This window comes from Lindgomyces ingoldianus, assembly GCF_010093535.1.
Source record: "Lindgomyces ingoldianus strain ATCC 200398 unplaced genomic scaffold BDR25scaffold_24, whole genome shotgun sequence".
NCBI classification, from domain to species: Eukaryota; Fungi; Ascomycota; class Dothideomycetes; order Pleosporales; family Lindgomycetaceae; genus Lindgomyces; species Lindgomyces ingoldianus.
In genome coordinates this window covers 100290-120940 of record NW_022985185.1, presented here as the reverse complement: position 1 = coordinate 120940, position 20651 = coordinate 100290, and the positions used below count along the sequence as shown (strand labels likewise).

The 20651-nt window shown below is 48.2% G+C and overlaps 7 protein-coding genes across 7 annotated transcripts; 5 read left to right on the top strand and 2 right to left on the bottom strand.

Annotated features, from left to right (window-relative positions):
• The first annotated feature begins 13 nt into the window (after positions 1-13).
• On the top strand, positions 14-1414 carry BDR25DRAFT_304886 (rhizobactin siderophore biosynthesis protein rhbE). Its single transcript, XM_033690309.1, has one exon. The coding sequence runs from the start codon at positions 95-97 to the stop codon at positions 1388-1390; it is 1296 nt and encodes a 431-aa protein (XP_033545267.1). The 5' UTR covers positions 14-94; the 3' UTR covers positions 1391-1414.
• Positions 1415-1649: 235 nt separating this feature from the next.
• Positions 1650-5812, top strand: BDR25DRAFT_265035 (leptomycin B resistance protein pmd1). The gene is made up of 2 exons (XM_033686892.1): positions 1650-2701; positions 2748-5812. Exons 1-2 carry the CDS (start codon positions 1738-1740, stop codon positions 5735-5737), a joined length of 3954 nt encoding a protein of 1317 aa, XP_033545266.1. The 5' UTR covers positions 1650-1737; the 3' UTR covers positions 5738-5812.
• A 42-nt stretch (positions 5813-5854) lies between these two features.
• Positions 5855-6795, bottom strand: BDR25DRAFT_372913 (uncharacterized protein; the record flags this gene model as incomplete). Its single annotated transcript, XM_033697258.1, has 4 exons — positions 6441-6795; positions 6253-6398; positions 5968-6127; positions 5855-5921 (listed from the first exon to the last, which is right to left on the bottom strand). The coding sequence occupies exons 1-4, from the start codon at positions 6620-6622 to the stop codon at positions 5855-5857; spliced, it is 555 nt and encodes a 184-aa protein (XP_033545265.1). The 5' UTR covers positions 6623-6795.
• A 345-nt stretch (positions 6796-7140) lies between these two features.
• Positions 7141-7359, top strand: BDR25DRAFT_357363 (uncharacterized protein; the record flags this gene model as incomplete). The annotated part of the gene is made up of 2 exons (XM_033695791.1): positions 7141-7247; positions 7302-7359. 2 exons carry the CDS (start codon positions 7141-7143, stop codon positions 7357-7359), a joined length of 165 nt encoding a protein of 54 aa, XP_033545264.1.
• A 27-nt stretch (positions 7360-7386) lies between these two features.
• Positions 7387-13235, top strand: BDR25DRAFT_394723 (nonribosomal peptide synthetase 6; the record flags this gene model as incomplete). The annotated part of the gene is made up of 5 exons (XM_033698328.1): positions 7387-7490; positions 7517-7567; positions 7602-7641; positions 7697-8038; positions 8091-13235. 5 exons carry the CDS (start codon positions 7387-7389, stop codon positions 13233-13235), a joined length of 5682 nt encoding a protein of 1893 aa, XP_033545263.1.
• Positions 13236-13314: 79 nt separating this feature from the next.
• Positions 13315-15693, bottom strand: BDR25DRAFT_357361 (uncharacterized protein; the record flags this gene model as incomplete). Its single annotated transcript, XM_033695790.1, has 16 exons — positions 13315-13410; positions 13472-13583; positions 13625-13672; positions 13743-13810; positions 13890-13974; positions 14042-14128; positions 14243-14281; positions 14309-14367; positions 14393-14482; positions 14529-14701; positions 14758-14821; positions 14855-15046; positions 15091-15167; positions 15204-15255; positions 15314-15444; positions 15504-15693. 16 exons carry the CDS (start codon positions 15691-15693, stop codon positions 13315-13317), a joined length of 1563 nt encoding a protein of 520 aa, XP_033545262.1.
• Positions 15694-16003: 310 nt separating this feature from the next.
• Positions 16004-18892, top strand: BDR25DRAFT_304884 (uncharacterized protein). The gene has a single exon (XM_033690308.1). It carries the CDS (start codon positions 16101-16103, stop codon positions 18648-18650), a length of 2550 nt encoding a protein of 849 aa, XP_033545261.1. The 5' UTR covers positions 16004-16100; the 3' UTR covers positions 18651-18892.
• Positions 18893-20651: the final 1759 nt, after the last annotated feature.

Here is a 20651-nt window from a genome sequence, read left to right as displayed (position 1 = left end):
TCCAAATCTTCAGCTTCAGAGCCCAAGTCAACAACTCATTTTTTAGTAATTTACTACTATTTACCTGACGAAACCCTCCCATTCATTGCGGAGAATGGCGTCTACAGAATATGCCGCGAGGCCTCTTTTTCCCTCATCCAACCTGCCTACAGCGAGTGTTGTAGTACAGTATGACCTTGTGTGCATCGGATTTGGCCCAGCTCAACTGGCCACTGCCATCGCAAACCAAGAAACGGAAACGCCGGCAAACATCCTCTTTCTCGAAAGAAAACCAGCATTCTCATGGCACTCAGCTTCCCATGTCCCGCGAGCGCGGATGGTATATCCATTCCTCTATGATCTGGCAACAACGAGGAACCCGAGATCGAAATTTACGTACGTAAATTATCTTCTCGCTCAGAACCGGCTCGTGGAATTTGCAAACTCTGATCAACTAAACCCATTGAGAGAGGAGTTTGACGACTATCTGCGATGGTGTGCTGTCCAATTCGAAGCACAGGTCAAATATCAAAATGAAGCTGTTAGTGTGCGGCCAGAAAAGGAGAATAATATCGTCAGGAGTTGGATTGTAGCTGCCAAAGATGAAAACGGAAGGATTTATGTGGTGAGGACGAAGCGCCTCATGATTCCCTCGCCTTCTTCCCTAAGAGAACCCGTAGTTGCTCGTCCTTTGTTAGATGTTGACTTCTCTGCGGGCCAACGAATCATCTCGACGAAGGACTACATGTCGAGTAGAGAGGCGTTACGGAGCGCTCATAGTACGCCGCTTGACATATCAATCATTGGCTCAACCCATCATACCATTGAGATATTGGACGACATCTTGACCTGCCCGCGTCTCGGGAATGTTACGGTCATCACGGATAGCACATCTCTCGAGCCATTGAAGGTTCTCAGTGTCGAACCGGCACCACCTCCGCCAAAGTTGTGTTCCATCTGGGCTCGGCCATTATGTCATAGAAACACTGATATTCTGGACTCCTCAGAACTCATTCAACACATCTATGCATCTGCATACGAGAAACAGGTTACCAGCAAGGGCAAGTACCGACTGCGTATAATTGGAATCGGCACAGCAAAGCCAGCAGCGCCATCTTCCGTCATCATCTCAGAAAATCCAGGCCTGAAGAAATCGGAGAGTGGGCTATTCCATGGCATTGACTCGCTTATTGTCGGCTGTCGTCAGAAAGGAGAATGCCTTGAGGAAGTGCAATTCAAGCGAGGCGCTGTTGCTGAGAGCTGCAGAATGTGGGTGATGTCGACTAATTCGGAGGGCGGGCGATCCTTGCCGAGGGATATTGCTGCAAGAGCCGGCGAGGTGGTGAGCACCCTGATAGTGGCCGAGGAGCAAGGAGATACAGGAGTGGTACTGGTCAGTGCAAGGATGTAAGGATCCGATGGGTGAAGAGGAGTCGGGTGTTATGTAATGGTCAAAATTTTATCTGATCTGATTCATCTGATAATTTAAGCGTCTTGGCGGGGTCTACCTCCGGCATCGCTGAACTATCAGGGCCCTCACTCCACATCTCAGACTTCGCTTGCCTCGATCAAGCAGGCCTGTCCGCCGTATTGAAATTAATCACTAGTAGAAGCCGTCTTTCACATTACCATGTCCACTAGTCCATCCTTGTCCTCGGTCCTGGCCACAATGCAAATCTCCAACAGTCTGCTTGCAGACCTCACAATCTCAATCTCACGTTTCGTTGCTCCTTTCTTTCCTTTGATCTGGCTCTCTCAATGGGCTCAATGCAGGTTAAAGTACTTGCTCAGTCCTTCTTTACCCCCTTCTTCGGATTCCTTCACCTCCTCTTCTATGCCGACCCGACATGGCTAGACAAATTACTGGTGGGAGCTGGCTTCATTACGGCAATAGCTGCAGGAGTGCCGTTCCCTCTCATTGGTATTTTGTTCGGTCAACTCGTCGATGACTTGAATAGCGCTACATGCGACGAAGGCATTACGACCAATGCATCATCCGAAGTACAATCTTCCATCAACTCTAAAGTTCTTCTCCTCGTTTACGTTAGCATCGCTAGTTTCGCATTAATATACATTTATATAGTGTGCTGGAACCTGACATCTCAGCGTCTCGCCCAGAGAATTCGCGAACGATACTTGCGGAATCTGCTAAAGCAGGATGTTGCATTTTTCGACAAACTACAAGCGGGCGAGGTCTCATCTCGCCTTAACGGAGATATTCAAATACTCGAAACAGGCACATCAGAGAAGGTTGGAATTTTTTTAGCATGTCTCTCCTTTTGCATTACTGCATATATAATTGCATTCATGAAAGACGCAAAACTCGCCGGCATCTTGCTTTCCCTTATCCCAGCATTCATCATCATGACTGTGGTTGGGGGAACTTTCGTGCAAAGATACTCTGGGAAAATGTCAGAGCACTTAGCTTCAGCAAGCGCCCTTGCCTCTGAGGGTCTCAATCACGTTGGCCTTGTGCATGCACTTTGTGCAAGCTTCAGGCTCGAAGAAATATTTAGCGGTTATCTAGGGAATGCTCGGGCTGAAGGAATCAAGAAAGCCTCGGCCGCTGCTATTCAAGCTGGACTACTATACTTCATTGCATTTTCTGCTAATGCCTTAGCTTACTGGCAAGGGAGCAGAAAGATTGCAAATACTGTCCAGTTTGGGAACGATGATGTGACTATCGGAGATACCTACACGGTTATCTTTATTCTGGTCGATGGTAAGTCCAGCTCCTTTGTTGGTGTGTTGTACTCACAATATCTAAGGCGCAATCGTACTCAGCCAGGTGGCTCCTCTGCTCCCACTATTTGGTGCTGCCTTTGCTGCCTTTGAGCGCCTTCGAAAAGATATGGATCATAAACCATCAATTGATGGCAGCTCTGACACTGGAGACAAACCACCGAGCACGAATGGCAAAATTGAGTTTTGCAATGTCTCATTTACGTATCCGTCGAGACCAGAGCACGCCGTTCTTCGAAATGTGTCGTTTAAATGCGCTCCAGGAGAAATGACTGCTATTGTTGGACTTTCAGGAAGTGGAAAGTCGACTGTTGCTAGTTTGATGACAAGACTGTACGATTCTGGAGATGGGACCATTATGCTTGATGGACGAGATATCCGAAGCCTTAATGTGAGAGCATTACGAAGCTTCATCAGCCTTGTACCCCAGGACTCGTCCCTGCTTAATCGCTCAATACTGGAGAACATTGCCTTTGGCCTCATGAATTCACCGGCACATTCCAACCTTCGAGATGTTCTTCAGGGAGACAGCCTTTCTCGGATTACGGAAGCGGCCAGGGCTGGCCAGAATCTTGTCAAGTCCGCGGAATGGGCAGGCCCAGAAGTCTTTGAGATCTTTGCTCTGGTTCAACGTGCTGCTGATCTGGCTGACGCCATGGATTTCATTGAGAAACTTGAGCATGGTCTTGCGACTCTTGTCGGTTCCAGCGGAAGCCTTGTTAGTGGCGGCCAGAAGCAGAGGATTGTGCTAGCTCGAGCACTTGTCCGTGACCCGAGGATTCTGGTTCTAGATGAGGCAACATCTGCCTTAGATTCGGTTAGTGAACAGAAAATACAACGAGCCATCGAGAAGGCAGCGCAAGGAAGAACCGTCATATCCATTGCCCATCGACTGTCTACCATCAAGGCCGCTAGCAATATCATTGTCATGAAAACTGGAACGATCATTGAGCAAGGATCGCATTTACAACTTATTGATTCGAATGGAGCGTATGCCGAAATGGTGCGCCTGCAATCGGTGCAGCCAACCGATGACGCAGAAAATGGAACGGGAGCAATACAGGGCAAGAAAGATGTGGAAATTATTGAAAAAAACAAACCAGCATCTGCTACCGATGAGAAAGCTGGGGCCACTACGTCGCCTGATGATTTCGACAAGGTTGTCGACGACGCCGATGGATGTTCTGTCATCCAAACAATACTGCCAATGATTCAACCCTATGGTATTCTCCTCTTAGTCGCTTTCGTTGCGGCCGCCATTGTAGGCGGAACTTACCCTGGGTCTGGAGTGATATTTGGGAATACCATTGGCGCCTTATCTCCTTGCGAACAACCAGCATCAATACGATCAAGGGGCCTGCTCTTTTCTGGCCTCTTCTTCATGCTAGCTTGCATAGAGTTCTTAGCTAACTTCACGAGCTGGTCAATGTTTGGCCTTATCTCCGAACGCCTGATGTACAAGGTCCGCCTACGGTCGTTTCGAACCCTGTTCGATCAACCACTTCAGTGGCATCAATCTAACGGCCGAAGCCCCGAAATTCTTCTGTCATTCATAACAAAAGATGGCAATGCGCTCGCTGGATTCAGCGGCTCAATTGTTGGCACCCTCTTTTCTGTCGTTATCAATTTCATAGTTGCCATTGTTCTCTCTCACATCATTGCGTGGAGAATTGCCATCATCTGCTTGGTCACAGTCCCACTTCTCTTGGGTGCTGGATTTATGCAATTACGATCTATCGCACACTTTCGCGAGCGCCATGCTAGCGCATTTTTAACCTCTATCGCCATAACAGTCGAAGCTGTCTCCAACATTCGAACCATTGCCGCACTATCTATTGAGGCTGAAATCATGCAGACGTATCGCCGCACGCTGAAAGCACCCCGAAAAGAGATGGTTATGCAGAGTATCAAATCCAACGTTTGGCTCGCAATTGCAAACTCCACTGGAAACATTATATATGCGTTTGCGTACTGGTGGGGTGCGAAACAGATACTGGAAGGCAGATACACCCAAACACAGTTTTTCATCATTCTCGTTGCTATGCTGGTGTCCGCACAACTATGGGGCCAGATGTTTACACTTGCTCCGGAACTTTCTCGGGCTAAATCTGCTATCTCACGAATCGTTGGACTTCTCAGCCTGGAGACGAGCCTGTCTCAATCTAGGTCAGGGATGTCTACCCCCGACCCCGATAATCTGGATGAAAAAGGAGCAGACGATATTGAAGCAAATGCCGCTTCCCCCATACTCTCAATTCTGAGGCATGGTGCAGCTGTGGAGTTTCGCCAAGTGTCTTTCTCGTACCCAGCGCGTCCAAAAGTCACTGTAATCAACTCTCTCTCTCTCTCTATCCATCCAGGTCAGTTCTGCGCTCTTGTAGGGCCATCAGGTGCAGGGAAAACTACGATATTTGCTCTTCTAGAACGCTTCTACAACCCTTCATCTGGAAGTATATTGCTAGATGGGGATGACATATCGCGCCGCACGACTACGAGTTTCAGGGAAGAGATTGCGTACGTACCGCAGGACAATGTTCTCTTCCAAGGGACTATTAAATTCAACGTCTCGCTCGGAGCGCGACCTTACCATTCACCAACGGACGCAGACGTTGAAGAAGCGTGCAAACTGGCCGGCATTCACGACGCAATCATGAGTTTGCCAGATGGCTATCAAACCGATTGTGGATCCAATGGGTCACAGCTATCCGGCGGCCAGCGCCAGCGCCTATCCATTGCCCGAGCATTGATCAGGAAGCCAAGGCTGCTACTTCTGGACGAGAGCACTAGTGCCTTAGACGCAGAGAGTGAGAGGGCATTCGAGATGGGGCTGGATAAGGCTGTTAAGGGTAATGGAGTTACAGTCATTGCCATTGCTCACCGATTAAGGACGATTGTGCGGGCTGATGTGATCTTCATGATCGACACAGGGCGGGTTATTGATCAAGGTCGGCATGAAGATCTGGTACAACGAAGCGAGAGGTACCGCGTTAATGCTCTCCACCAGATGATGGAATAGGCGGATAATACCGTTATGGGTAAACGAACTAAATCTCACACTGAGTGTTGCGGTTAAGTTCGACCGTTGTCTTGCGCTGTGGCAATCTTTTGTGTTTATTATTCACTCAAGATCGATTCAATCTAGAAGCGCCGAACCTTTTCCCTCAGGAACCCAGACCATCAAAGAGACCTCACAGTCCTCGCTTTCGTGGAGTACGTCCTTTGAATGTGTGATTTCGTCCTTTAAACATCTGAAATCCTAATTTCTCACACATGTGGATACCTTCCTTTGAGCTTTCCAGATAGATGGGTAGTCCAGTCTCCTGCACAATTTGAATTCCCCCTTCTGTAAGCTTAGTGCCCACACCTCGCTTCTGGTACGAGGGATAGACAGTTATTAAGTGACATCCTATCTCTGGATCAGCGACATGACCCCGCAAACGTCCCCTCATCGATGAAACCCGAAAATTCAAGAAAGCATGGGAATACACTGGAAGACGGTACGTACAAACATATCTTTTGCTATTCACAAACGCTCTCTTGCCTCCCAAAGAGGAGAGGGTAGTCTTTCGGCCCTTACTTTCTCCTTTTCCTCCAACCAGGCTACGCCCTCCTTCTTCCAATTATTCGGATGTACGTAGACATCCCATAGTGTCATTCCCATCACGCTCCCCGTCTCGCTGTCCACGCATTTTAAGATGTATTGCGTAGCTGAGGTCTACCAATATGAAAGAGTGTGGGCTATATGGGCTTTGCGGAACTCGGACCCCGAGCTGGTGAGGTCGGAAGCTGTGGCTAATGAGAACAGTGCTGAAAGGATTGAGGTATATCTGAAAGCTTCGAAGTACACATCGTATACGGCAGCGATGTCAGGAATGAGAGCGGGAAGCGCCACGAAACCCATCGCTTGCGCAGAGACTTGACAGTGGATACGAACACGATGTTTGCCAGATAGGAGTGAAACGATGCGACATGCTTCTTTACAAAAAAGACGACTGGGGTCAGATCAACTTAGACTAATAAATTACCACAATTTTGCACATGAACCTATGATCTCCAGCCGAGCTGCATTCTGGGAGACTTTGTCCCTGCGGCACCCTCACCTCGGGCTCGCATGCGTTTTGTTCGCACATCGTCTCTACCTCGCACCGATATCGGTAATTGAGCTTCATGGCAGACTTTTCGCTTCTAATCGTGCCATTGTGCAGGGTCGGCTTGTCGAAAATCTCTGAAGAAGGCGAACTACGCAATTCGGAAAAATATATCCCTGCGGTGAACTCCGTTCCAAATAGCAGCCGGAGTTAATTAGATCAAAGCTTTTACACTACCCTGTAGTTCTCCTGGGCTGAAGTTCACGCGCATCAGCGTTAGCCTGGAAGAGGCAGGTCCGAATGCCATGGTGGGTGGGATTAACGTTATCAGATGCGCTCTAATTCACCTCTGAATTATCTGATCCGCTTTTTGTGGGGAATCGGACTTGGCGTAACTCTTCCCTTCCCGACCATGCCAGGGGTCGAAAACGCCCTAACGTTTCCTTACACCCTTTGCGCACCCATTATCTGTTTCACGCGCGTATCGCGGAGTCCATGTATTCCGATTATCTCTCATTTTACGTATCAAGTCTTGTCTTCCCGGCTTTGACTATCCTCCTTTCATACACACCCCACGATGACGAAATGGACTAAAAATAAAAATCGAGAACTCGGTGCAAACCCAAAACGACTATCCTGGCATTTTCAGAGCTTCTCTCCTGGTCAGCAGGTGATAGTTTCGTGATGGCGGGCTCGTTCCGCAACAGGGATGAGGATATTGATCATCAAGGTAAACCCGCAGATGCCCGCACCTTACTGTCAGACCCTTCTCTACCTCTCATCAACTTTTAGAGTTCTGAAAGATGCACCCTCGAGGAAAAGAAACCTCGCAGTTTGGTGATAGTAAAAGATGTGTATCCAAATCGGGTGGCCCATCAATTGGAAAGGTCGACGTCAACGTCGAAACTGTAAGCCAAGATCGCGTGTGGACTGATGAAGCTGTAATAGCTATTCCCGCAGGTCAAAACCACAGGGCTACGTTAGAAACTGTTTTAGTTGCCTGGATTCTTCTCCTGTATCGATATAATGGGGATTCAATCACCGAGTGCACATGGGGATGGGGCGGAACGGAAGAGGTGGAATTCAAGCGTCTCGTGGTGAATAGAATCGAGGGCTTTAAGGCAGTGCCAGATGTTGCAAACGTTGTCCACAATCATCTTTTAGCACTGGATCCTTTCCTAAGCTCTCGATTTGCAGTGGTAGTTCTTAACGATGGAGGTAGAGACGATGTGAGAGAACTCCATTCTGATACGGAAATAATTATTCTGATCCTGTTTCTAGTGGAATTTCCGAGTATCCGTACGTTTACTGTTCCAGGAACTCTACATGGAATCGCATTGGAAGCCACCAGCTATGTCGGAGAGCCAAGCTCTCACTCAATTACAATACTTCTCCAAGATCCTGGCCACCATTTTCCAAGACCGAGATCTTTCTCTTTCCAGGATTGCGGACATCTCCCAGGAAGAATTGTCCCAGATTTGGAGTTGGAACACTCCCTTGCCGCCGACAATCAACCAGTGCATGCACGACATCATCCGTGATAGGTGTTTTCAGTGTCCAGAGAAAGTAGCGGTGGATTCCTGGGATGGGAAACTCACGTATGCGCATATCGAGCGCTATTCGACAGAGTTGGCACAGAATCTTCTGTTGCTTGTCAAATCGCCACAGACCATCATTCCTCTGCTCTTCGAAAAGTCGCGCTGGACAATTGTCGCATTACTTGCAGTTATGAAGGCAGGCGCCGCATTTGCACTCCTCGACCCAGCGCAACCAGAAGGCAGGCTTCGCGCCATAGCCAAACAGATATCCGCGCCTCTTATCGTCACATCCAAAGCGCAAGCAGCGCTAGGGTTTCGAATAGCAACTGGCGTGACCATTATTCCGATCTCCGAATCCAATTTTACTAAAATTGATCAGCCTTTTTCATCGCGGCAGCCAATTATATCTCTCCCTCCCGTTCCACCATCCGCGCCTCTCTATATTCAATTCACGTCCGGTAGCACTGGAAAGCCCAAAGGTGTCGTCATCTCACACAGCAACTACACTTCTGGTGCAATACCCCGTGCCTACGCTGTAGGGTATCGATCGCACACCCGATGTCTCGACTTTGCGAGTTATGCATTCGACGTTAGTATAGACTGTATGCTCTGCACGCTTGCAAATGGTGGCACTCTTTGCACTCCCTCGGAAGAAATGCGCATCAATAATCTCAGTGGTGCAATACGAGATATGAAGGTTACTATGGCACATATGACTCCTTCTGTAGCACGTATCCTTGACCCAGACGTTTTATTATCACTGGATGTACTCGGCTTGGGTGGAGAAACTGTATCTGCTAGTGATGCAGCAAGTTGGGGTGCAAATACCAAGGTTGTGATTGCCTACGGGCCATCAGAGTGCACGGTGGGCTGCTCCGTTAATAACAATGTTAATGGGAGTGAATATACGACTATTGGGAAGGGTGTTGGAGGTATAATGTGGATTGTTGACCCTGCAGATCATGACCGGCTTGTCCCTATTGGTGCTATCGGAGAGCTGTTGGTCGAGGGTCCCATTGTCGGAATCGGATACCTCAATGAGCTGGCGAAGACACAAGAGGTATATATTGAGGATCCTGAATTTCTACTTACTGGAACCGGAACAATACCAGGACGACGCGGTCGGCTATACAAGACTGGCGATTTGGTTCGATACGACCCCGATGGTCGAGGAGAGATCGTCTTTGTCGGGCGCAGGGACCAGCAAGTCAAACTCCGAGGACAGCGAATTGAGCTGGCCGAGATCGAGTACAACATGCGGAAACACCTCCCAACAGGGACGGAGGTAGCAGTAGAAGTCATTAAGCCCGGCGGATTCGGTGAACCAACTCTCGTGGCTTTCCTTACAGAGGGGAAAGAGAACGGAACTCGTTGCCAAAACGGCGATCTCATCTCTACATTTTCGAAAGCCCTCAGAGAGAGAATGGATGAGATGGACGTCTGCCTTGCCGCTGATCTTCCGGCATACATGGTTCCTTCAGCATATATCCCATTGCACAATATGCCATTGATGGTATCATGCAAGACTGACCGAAAGCGTCTGCGGGAAATTGGAAGTGTAATACCGAGAAAGAAGCTGAGGAATTTCAGTTCAGCGAAATCTGAAAGGCAAACACCGTCAACGGACATGGAAAGAAACCTGCACCGACTTTGGAAGGCTGTACTTAGCGGACATGGCGACTTCGGGACAAAAGACAGCTTCTTTGCGGTCGGAGGGGATTCACTGCGAGCCATGAGGCTAGTGGCGGCCGCGAGAGATGCAGGCATTGCCTTGACAGTGGCTGAGGTTATGCTCCATCCAACTCTTTTCGCAATGGCCACCAAAGCGCAGGTAATCCATGGAATGGTGCAACCGGATGTCGCTCCGTTTTCCTTGATCGACTTGATGTGGGATGCGGAAGATGCTCGTGCGCAAGTTGCTGAGCTATGCCAAGTATCATCATCGTGTATTGAAGACATATATCCATGCACGCCGCTTCAGGAGGGTCTGATGGCATTGTCTGCGAAGTTTACGGATGCCTACGTCGCTCAGAGAGTCGTCGAGCTGCCGAATATCGAGACAGCCCAAGCCCTTTGGAGGGCGTTTGGAAGTGCTGCTTGCGACAGCCATATCTTGCGCACGCGGATCGTGAGCATCCCTGGTCGAGGCCTTTTCCAAGTCGTGGTGAACAAAGTGGAAAATATTAAACTTGCTTCAGATCTGTTCACATATCTCACCCAAGACCACGGCAACCCTATGGATCTTGGAGACCCACTTGTACGCTACGCAATCGTCGAAACTCCTGGAAGCTCGAGCGTGCATTTTGTATTGACAATACATCATGCTCTGTACGATGGTTGGTCAATGCCGCTAGTCGTCGAACGCGTGAATCGCGCATATCAGGGTCTCGAAACGGAACGGCCCTCATCATTCAAGGACTTCATCAAATATCTTATTGGATTGGACCGGCCTGTCTCAGAGGCATATTGGAGGGAAAAGCTGAAGGGCGTGCATCCCGACCAATTTCCTCTTCTACCGCATCCTGGATACCAAACCCGCGCGGATTCGCTTCTCGAGCATTATATCACCATGAAAAATTCTTCATCTCCGTACACCATTGCTACCATAATTCGGGGCGCGTGGGCACTGACAACCTCATTATATATGCGATCCTCAGACATCATCTTTGGCGAAACCTTGACGGGACGATCTGCTCCAGTGAGTGGTATCGATCAAATTGAGGGACCAATGATCACGACTGTCCCTATTCGCGTTCAACTTGACCTTGATAATTCCGTCTCCCAATACCTGGAACAACTTCACATTCAGACGGTGGAACAAATCCCATATGAGCATTTGGGGCTGCAACATATTCGTCGCGTTAGTCCTGACGCACGTAATGCCTGCGAACTCAGAACGGGATTGGTCCTACACCCAAAGGCGGGGAACTCCCATAACGAAAAGTATGATATCATGGATTCCCCAGCAAGTGGCCTGGTACCCTCGAATGACGATGAAGCGGCACGAGAAGCGTTGAAATTCAACACATACGCACTAATGCTAGTATGTACACTCGACGCGAGTGGTTTCTTAGTCATGGCGAGCTTTGACTCCCAGACAGTGACTACCGACGTGATGGAAAGAATGCTGCATGTTTTTGATAAGGTTGTCCTGGCCATGTGCAATGATTTGGACCAGAGACTCGGGGATGTCGCCGTGCTGACCGATGATGAGGAGAGAGGAGCAAAAATGATACGACAGAGCAGAACAGCAGGTCCAGCCTCTACCGAGAGGGTCTTGAATCGAGTGAATAACAGCCGGGTGGAAAATATTAAGGTGAAGGCCTCTATTCTCTTGGAACGGGAAGGAAGACTGCGGGAACTTTGGAGTCGTATCCTAAATCTACCAGCGATAGAGATTTCACCCACCGACACATTTTTTCAGCTTGGTGGAGACTCTATTGGGGCGATGAGACTCGTCTCTGAGGCGCGCCTTGCCAATATGAAGCTATCTGTTGCGAAGATCTTTGAACACCGATCTCTATCGTCTATGGCCATAATAGTGGAAGAGGTCTCTTCAATGCCACCAAATGTGATTGTGGAACCGTTTGCTGCACTTGGCCCCGAAAAGGGTATCTTCACCCAAGAAAAGGTCCGAGCTCTTTTGGCAAATCCCAGTTGGGAGATTACAAATATATACCCTACACGCCCGCTCCAGGAAGTCGCTGTCAATGGTACTGTGTTCTCTCCACGGTACTCTACTCGGTACGAGCTCATCTATCTATCTGGATCCGTTAATCACACTCTTCTGTTTAACGTATGTCAGAAACTTGTGGCCTATAATGAAATTCTTCGCACAGTATTTTTAGAAGTCTCTGGCCGTTGTCTTGGTGTCGTCCTGAAGACCCTTGAGGTTCCAGTCCACGAGATACCGATATCAGAAGGAGGAGATCTGCGAACATCCGCATTAGATTTCTGCAACAAGGACATTGGCGAACCGCAACTGCACGGCACATCGTTTGTTGCCTTCACGTTGTTGACATCTTCAACTGGAGAATCATGCCTCGCATTCCGCATATCCCATGCCCAATACGACGAGATTTGTCTTCCTATTCTCTTGGAACAACTTTCTGCTCTCTATTCTGGAACCGTTGTCGCCAAGACTGAGCCGTTTTCCAAGCATGTCAACCACGTGATTTTCAACAAACTTCAGGAAAGCATCCCGTACTGGCAGAATTTGCTCAAAGGATCGAAAATGAGCACTCTTATGTCTTCAGAGTCTCTTGTGGCACGAAAATCTGGGACTGTCTATTGCGACCTAGATATCTCTGGCCGGCCCAGGGAGATCACGATCGCAACTCTTCCGACGGCCGCTTGGGCTCTTTGTCTCTCACGCCGCCTTTCCATCTTAGATGTCGTTTTCGGAGAGGTCGTTTCTGGTCGCAACATTGATCTACCATCTGCCGATCGGATCATTGGGCCGTGCTGGCAATACATTCCAGTGCGAATTCAATTCCAATCGTCCTGGACCTACCGCGACCTACTTGAACACGTACAAGCCCAGCACATCGAATCCGCGGCGTACGAAGGAATTGGGCTCAGTGAAATCATTTCCAGTTGCACGGACTGGGATCCAGGAGAAATAACCTGGTTTGATTCTGTGGTGCATCAAGCGACAATTGGTGTTGAGACTTTGGACTTTGGGGGCGCGGAAGCTAGGGTTGAAACCGTGTATCCGCATGCGGAACCGCTGAGGGAGTGGAAGATCCAAGCTTTTGTTGAAGGCGATATAATGAGGGTTGAGATTGTCACGTTTAAGGAGTGGATTAGGGTTGCGGAGGAACTGTTGGGGGAGTTGGAGGAGGTGTTTGGGAGTTTTATGGGTAGACCTGAGGAACGAATTTGCTAACTGTCTTGGGGGTTGTTTATTTTCGAGTAGGCTTCTCTATTCTGCGAGTGTTGGATGAAGTAGGACTTATCATGTTAAGTCAAAGTCTTTGGCCAAGCCAGATATTTGAAGTTTTAATTACAACTGGAATCAATAGTTTGCCTTCGTTAAGGAAGAGATCCGACAACCTAACTCCCTAGATTTCTGGAATAGACAGGAACGCGCTAGAAAGCAGTTACTAGTGGTATCTAGGTGACGAGTGGATTGTAGTGGTAGCGGTGATGTAACGAGGCCAAGTCATTATCCAATAGTGTCTGAACCTCTCTATGTATCATGGGTGCACCTGGAGGCTCCACACCAAATACAACACTCTTCCACTTCGCCACCGCCCCGGCTTATAGATAACACACAAATAGATTGAAGGATGCAAATGAAGGCAGTCACTCGATACCACCACCCTTGATGATATTTCGTTTTAGGTACATATTGCATGGTAGTTAGTCAAGAACCCGTCAGAGGGAATGCGACCAAGTATAGATCACTTTGTAAGCCTGGAAGAGGCTAGTAATATATTGACAAGTGATGGGGCTGATGGGCTATGAGGCATATATACAAGCGAGAGCAGTTAATCCTTGAGTTGATTGAGCAGCCCTCCAGGTTGCAATTAAGTCTCACACTACCCAGCTCCTTCTTCGCCGCCTGTAGGAGAAAACTGACTACAGCATGTTTTGGCTTGACCGATGCTGTCTCTATCTCCGGACTCAAGGACGTCAATGCGGTGCAAGTTCTGTGATAACTTAGTCTTTTTGCATTCTACGCTGGGTGACAAGACATAGTACTGTTTTCGCCAACCATCCTCTCTTGGCTCTGAAGTGTAAGCAAGACACAATTGGTTCGTGTTGACAAAAAAGCCACTGGCAGCCTCTCATGAGATAATAATGCATCACGGGCTTTGATACCCAAATAAGTTCACATTATTTCAATTGCTATAAAGGCGTTACACGAAGGCAGCTAGGATCTAGGTGAACTGTGGATTATTCAAATTTCGGTCCGCAGAGTAATCTTCGCTAGAAAATGCTATTCACGCATAATACGTATGGAATAGACTCGTGATTTGTAAGTTCCAAGTTGCCTGTTCAAAATAAAGGCGAGCCTGCAGCCGGCGCAATTGGAAGGACTGGGTTTTGTTGTCTCGCGTAGGGCATGGTAAGTATCTTCGGAATAAAGCACTGCTCGAAATCAGCACTCGTATAAGGACATCGATCTCCCTGGTGGGGAATTTATGCACAAATTCATTGTTAGTTAGCTTTCTACTCGTAAGTTGGTTAGGTGATGAGAAAAAGGGGCGAGGGGTAGGGCTTGAACTTGCCTCCGCTCTAGCTCGAGGTTCGGAGCGGGTTCACGCTTCTCCGGCGGTAATGGGACTGAGGCCATTACATAATCGCGGCCCTTTCCGAAATCATCATGGAGCAGCGACACACACGACTCTCATAATTTTGTTTCCATAGACCCCACTCTACTCTCTACCTATGGTCCCTGGAACGATTGTCGAATGCCACTGAATCTTTGTAGATCAACCGTAACCACAGCATCGTACCAACTAGCGACTATAATGTGTGGCGCGACCTTCCTCAACTGACCCTCGTTTCTACACTTCCGACGCCCTCTATACACACAACGCCGGTGATGGGGGTTGTAATTTTAATTGGTGCAACTAGGTACAGGATGTAGGATCTAGTGGCACAGTAGCAATGACTAAGGCAATAATGCGGAGATGGCGAAGGATTAATGGGAAACAGCGGAAGAGGACCTGACTGGGACTCGTCGATAGTCTACTTCGGTCGCGACTCCCTCGTTGGGGATAGTTAACACGAACTGCGTTCCGTACTAGGCGGCCCCGGAAATCAAAATCCACGACGGCTGAATCCCTTCGTGCTTGATCCCGTCGCGCGTCTATGAACCCCACCGATCGCCCTCTTTTCATCGCACAAAAATGAAGTGTGCGCCAATTAAAGGTGATCTCTAAGCACCCTCGAATGGTCTCCGATGGGTTAAGTCAAGCTGGCCCTACCTAACTCCCTCTAGCGTTGTCGGGCGACTGCGGGCACTTTACAACAAAACATCGCTGTATTGAGAAATATGTCCGAAATAGAAAGTAGGATGAAAGCTACTCTCTTCCTAAGGTACAGAGGGAATGGAAGAGAGGTGCCTGAGATGGACCATAGTATGTCTGTAGGTCAGTCGGATGAAGTCGTTACGAAAGGCAAAAGATAACTTAAGCTGGTGGACCACTGCGCAAGTTATCGATGTACCGGCATAGTCTTTCCGAATACAAGCGAGTAGGGGAGATGGTCGGGGTTAGAGGATGACAATGGGAGTCGGTGGTCGAAATCCGAGACGTTTCTGTCACCCGCGGAATACAGGCGCGAGATGCCGCCTTTGAAACCCTATGAATTTCTTCCTGCCGTCGATCACACATGCTCCCCACTATTTCCCTTGAACAAGCAAGTTAAAAATATAGACACTTATCACACAACACGGAGCATGTCTAGGATGGTAAATCTGCTGAGCTTCTTGCTGGAATCCTGGAGAATATCAGCATTAAAAATTTCTGCTTGATACTCTAGCATAGAACTCTTCATTTTCGTTTCCCAACTCAACGGAACCGTCGCGCTGTCATAATCTCAGCCTTGTCGAGTGCCAAGAGGATAACATTCGATGTCTTTTCAGCCGCACTTAATATTTGGGGGCCGGCGCTAATTCATTTACCCCTCCACAGGCAACAGGGCTAGATTTGACGACCTCACACTTTTGTCTCCCAACATCGGCCAGCCGGATCGTTGTTGAGCACAATTCAATAATCCAAGCTTCTTCGTTCTGGTAACTATGGCCGAGTGGGAAGAAGTTGAGGAGTACCAGACTTTCGGCTATATTGATGACCGGTATTTGTCGGCAGATTCTGCCTCAAGACGTCCTCTCTCGACAAGACGTCCTCTTTCAAGGGGTCCCCATGAAAGAAGACCTTCATTACACCGTCGCTACCACTCTGACAACGAGGCCATCAGTGACAGGGGATCTGATTTCCCGGATTTCCATGACCCGGAGTCACTACCTATGCGAGCACATCCCATCTCTGTCCCCCGAGTCCCGTCGCCTCCTATTCCGAACTGGCCACGGCTACACGGAGAAGTATCTAGAACCAAACAAATTCCCTCACCTCCTCCGCTACACCGAGGATCAAGGAAGCGAGTCCCATCGCTTCCCCCACGCAATCGCCGTGCATCCTCCCCGCCTTCTAAGTTTAAGCAAGCCTCATCGCCTCCACTATTTAGCCACCGCAGAAGCTCCATTAAGGTTTTGCGACCGGCACGTAGCCGTACCCCCCGACCATCTTCCCCAGCCGACGATGATGCTTACTACTACTCGGAAAAGCGTAGTCAATCCCCAGGAATGAAGTCTCGCAGACACGAAAGAAATTCGTATCCTGTCCCCGGCGGTTTCCCCTCTGCTCCAGGAGTGATTCTACCAGAAGATTCTCGATCGGATGTATCAACATCGCGCTTCGGGTGGCGACCTTGGTCTACTAAAACGCCTTCCGCAGCTACGTCAGGCTCAACATCTAGACCGTCCGCCTCCCGAACATCATCTTCTGGAGTGATTGGTGATAAAATTTACCAGTATAATGAGCTTCGAGAGTTAGAGTTCAGACTGATAAGGATCTTACCCGCAAGGATGTCTACAATCAAATGCGAAATCCTTCATGCGTCGCTCGAAACCCCTCCCCACTATATCGCCATATCCTACGCATGGGGAGATGCTAGCGATACACGGAGAGTTATCCTTGAAAGTGTCAGCATTCCAGTTGCCGCTAGCCTCCATGGTGCTTTGGAAGCTCTTCGAGAAAAGCGAGAAACTGTTCTGGTCTGGGTTGACGCGCTCTGCATCGATCAGCAGAACAGAGACGAAAGGACTCAGCAGGTACAAATGATGACACGGATCTATAGCAAGGCAGATTCTGTGGCTATCTGGCTGGGTCCAGAGGCAGATGACAGCAACCTAGCGGCGGCATTACTGGAAGAGGTGGCCTCGAGAGCCGACTCTGTGAAGGACGTAAAATCTCTCATATCTGCAGGGGTTGGGAAACCAGATTTTGCCGCCGTAGTCTCGCTATTTGAAAGAGACTACTGGAGGAGGTTGTGGGTTGTTCAAGAGGTCTTCAATGCCAAGGATATTGTGGTCTACTGTGGCTCCACCAAGCTACCCTGGGATGTTTTCAGACTAGCATCGCATGTCTTTTGGCGCCACAAAGACGACCTCGGCTACTATTTTCCCGGGGGGAATAACCAGAAAGTCTCTCAGAATCAGTCTACTTACTCGCAAGTTCTAGTGTACCAAGGCCCCGGCAGCTTTCCGGACCTTAATTCTCTCATTGGCTTCGGCGAAGAATCCCTCCTCGAGGTGATGCGAGCATGCAGAAGAAAGCTTAGCTCAGACCCTCGAGATAAGGTCTTTGGGATTCTAGGCGTCCTGCCACAAGAGATTCGCAGCGAATTTGCTGTTGACTACACCTTGTCCGTGAAGGACGTATACATCAACGTTGTGGATTACATCCTTTCCACGACGGATAGCCTCGACATTATCTGCGAATCCATCCATTTTCCCCTTCACACGAGCTCGGCCAGCCTACCTACGTGGGTGCCGGATTGGTCATACATGCCTGAGACAACCGCTCTATCCCGTATATGCGACTTCTCTGCTGCAAGCACAACCAAAACCGAATGCAGATTTGCTGATGAGCGGCGGAATAAAATTGAAATTTCCGCTATATACGTCGATACAATCATTCTGCATGGCATTGCCGTAGGAACGCTCTGCACATTGGCTGATTACCTCATGGCTTTCCTTCATTGGCGTGCTTTGCTATTGGACAGCGGAGACAACGAAGAGGAACACTACAACCTACTCGTGCAGGACACATTTTGCAGGACTTTATGTCTAGACCAGGTCCCTTCGCAGTGGGACAATTCCACTGACTGGCTAACTGTCTGCTATTTTGTCTTCGCATCCTTGATCCGCGATAGACTGCCGCGACTTTCGCTTGATCGAGAACTTCGTCGTTACGCTAGTGCAAAGGTGAATATCGATTCGGGGGCCCGGCGACAATTTCTTCAAGAACATTTTGGCTCAAGAATGATGGGTCGCTGTTTCTGTATCACCGAAGAGGGTCGCATGGGTATCGGGTCGGGATTTATGGCCGTTGGCGATGTCGTTGTTGTGCCGCTAGGCTGCTCCACTCCTGTCATCCTCCGTCCAGAAGGCAATCGTGGGGAGTATCGGTTCGTGGGCGATATTTACATCAATGGATACATGCATGGGAAAGCAGTGGAGAAATGGAGAAGTGGGGAAAAAGAGTTGCAAAAGTACGTTCTCCATTAATGAGGCTCATCTGCGGTAGGGTACCACATCAGCAATCCCAGCGGACAAAGTCGTGAGCTGTCGGTACACACAAGATATACTACGGGGTGTGCTAATGTGTTGGGGGATGAAGGTTTATGTCCAGCGCAACATCTGCGTGGACGGAAGTCCAGGGACACATTGTTGCCGGGAGAGGCGAGACTTCTCCGGAATTAGATTGAAACCAATAGCAGATTTAACTTAGAGTCAAATATGAGTGTTGGGAAAGGCAATTTCAACAGTTCCGAGAATTTTCTCCCGTTTATTCATTCGTGTTAGTACTGCACGATGTTCATCGTCAAACTTTTAGACCCTAACCATAAGGGCAAGAGCCTGAGTGAAGGGCAGAAAAATGCCCCCAAGACGATCTATCTCAGAGAGCCTAGATAGAGCTGATAGAGGGCATGTATAGAGGGGCGAGCAAACAATTAGGTGTTGTGTTGCGGCGCGGTGATGCCCAAAGGCTGAGATGCTGGCTGTGAGCGCTATGTCAAGCAGGAAGGGCCAAACCAAGGGACAAGAGGGTAATGTTGGGCAAAGGTACAAAGGGAAGGCACTAATTACTAGGATTAGATAACGTATTTCACAAGCGAGCGGTGTACAAAAGCAAACATTCTACCCTAACAAAATTTTAGCACTTTAACGTACCCTACAGGCAAGTTGCTTACACACCTAAGTTACTTACTTTTACTAAGACTACAATAAACTACTCTTTTAATATAAATGCATTTTTAACAACACTACTTAAATATATTAAAAAAATATTAAATATAGCTTATACCTTAAGCTTTTAAATAAAATATAATACTTTTTAAATAATATACTACAGCTACTTATAAAGTTTTTTAAAAAAAAAATAATAAATAACTAACACACTAAATAACTTTTATAAGCTAATTCTATAGCTAATTTATAAAGGCTAGATAATAATAAAAACTAGGTAATTATTAAGCATATACTTAAGCAAGATGTGTAAGAATTTTCCTCTTAGCTAGTAGCTATATGTCACGGTTATGTTACAGCTATCCAACCCTTGAGTGTAACGATCCTCATGAATCGTTCCATCTCGAGTCGCCCGGAACCTCCGGAAGGCCCTCGTGTCGGCCCCGACCTCGACCTGGCCCCGACCCCTGCTGTTACCCCTATTCCCTTATGTATTTAGTCGCACCTCGCCTCTGTAGCTAGCTCAGTAGTTTTCTGATATCCTACGTACAAGGCCTATAGGTGTCATTAGTATTCCCAGGTCTCTAAGTCCCCACGCACTCCCATATGCCTCTAAGTAGATTCATACCGCATTTAGACCTATTGTCTTGCCTGCGCTGTTACATTATATTAGAAAACTTGCTTTCGCTAGTAACAGCCTTATTACAATATCGCATTAATTGTCTGTTTAACTACGTCTAAGCCTAAGACGCGTCTAATTTAGTTTAGGTCACAATCCTCTACACTGTTACATTAAATTACTTAGTCTATAGACTAGATCCTATTAACCTCTAGTTAACTAAAGCCTTTAGGTTTAGAACTTCCTATCCCCTGCAATTAGGATTGCCTTTAGAAAAGTTGCATAGAGGCGCTAAGGTAGAAACTTAGAGACTACTAATAACCCATTAGAATTAGAGGCAACTGCTAATGTCTGACCAACCACCCCCTGACCCCAGAGTCAAACACGCTCTAGCCAAGCCATACCACCACCCCGTCAACAGCTGAACCTGCGTCCGCGGGACCCAAAGCTATACCCCACCTAATTCAGAGTTAATGCATAGCAACAACGTCCTAATAGACCTCAATCAACCACCAAATCACCCCCAATAATGCCTTAAATCATCCCTGCTACGTCAATAGCAGGGGACCTTTTAGGCACCCCTAACAATGCCTTAAATCATCCCCGCTACCTCAATAGCAAGAGACCTTTAAGGCACCCCTAACAATACCTAAATGTCACCTTACTAAACGCACGCTAAAGATTAATAACTGCACAGATAG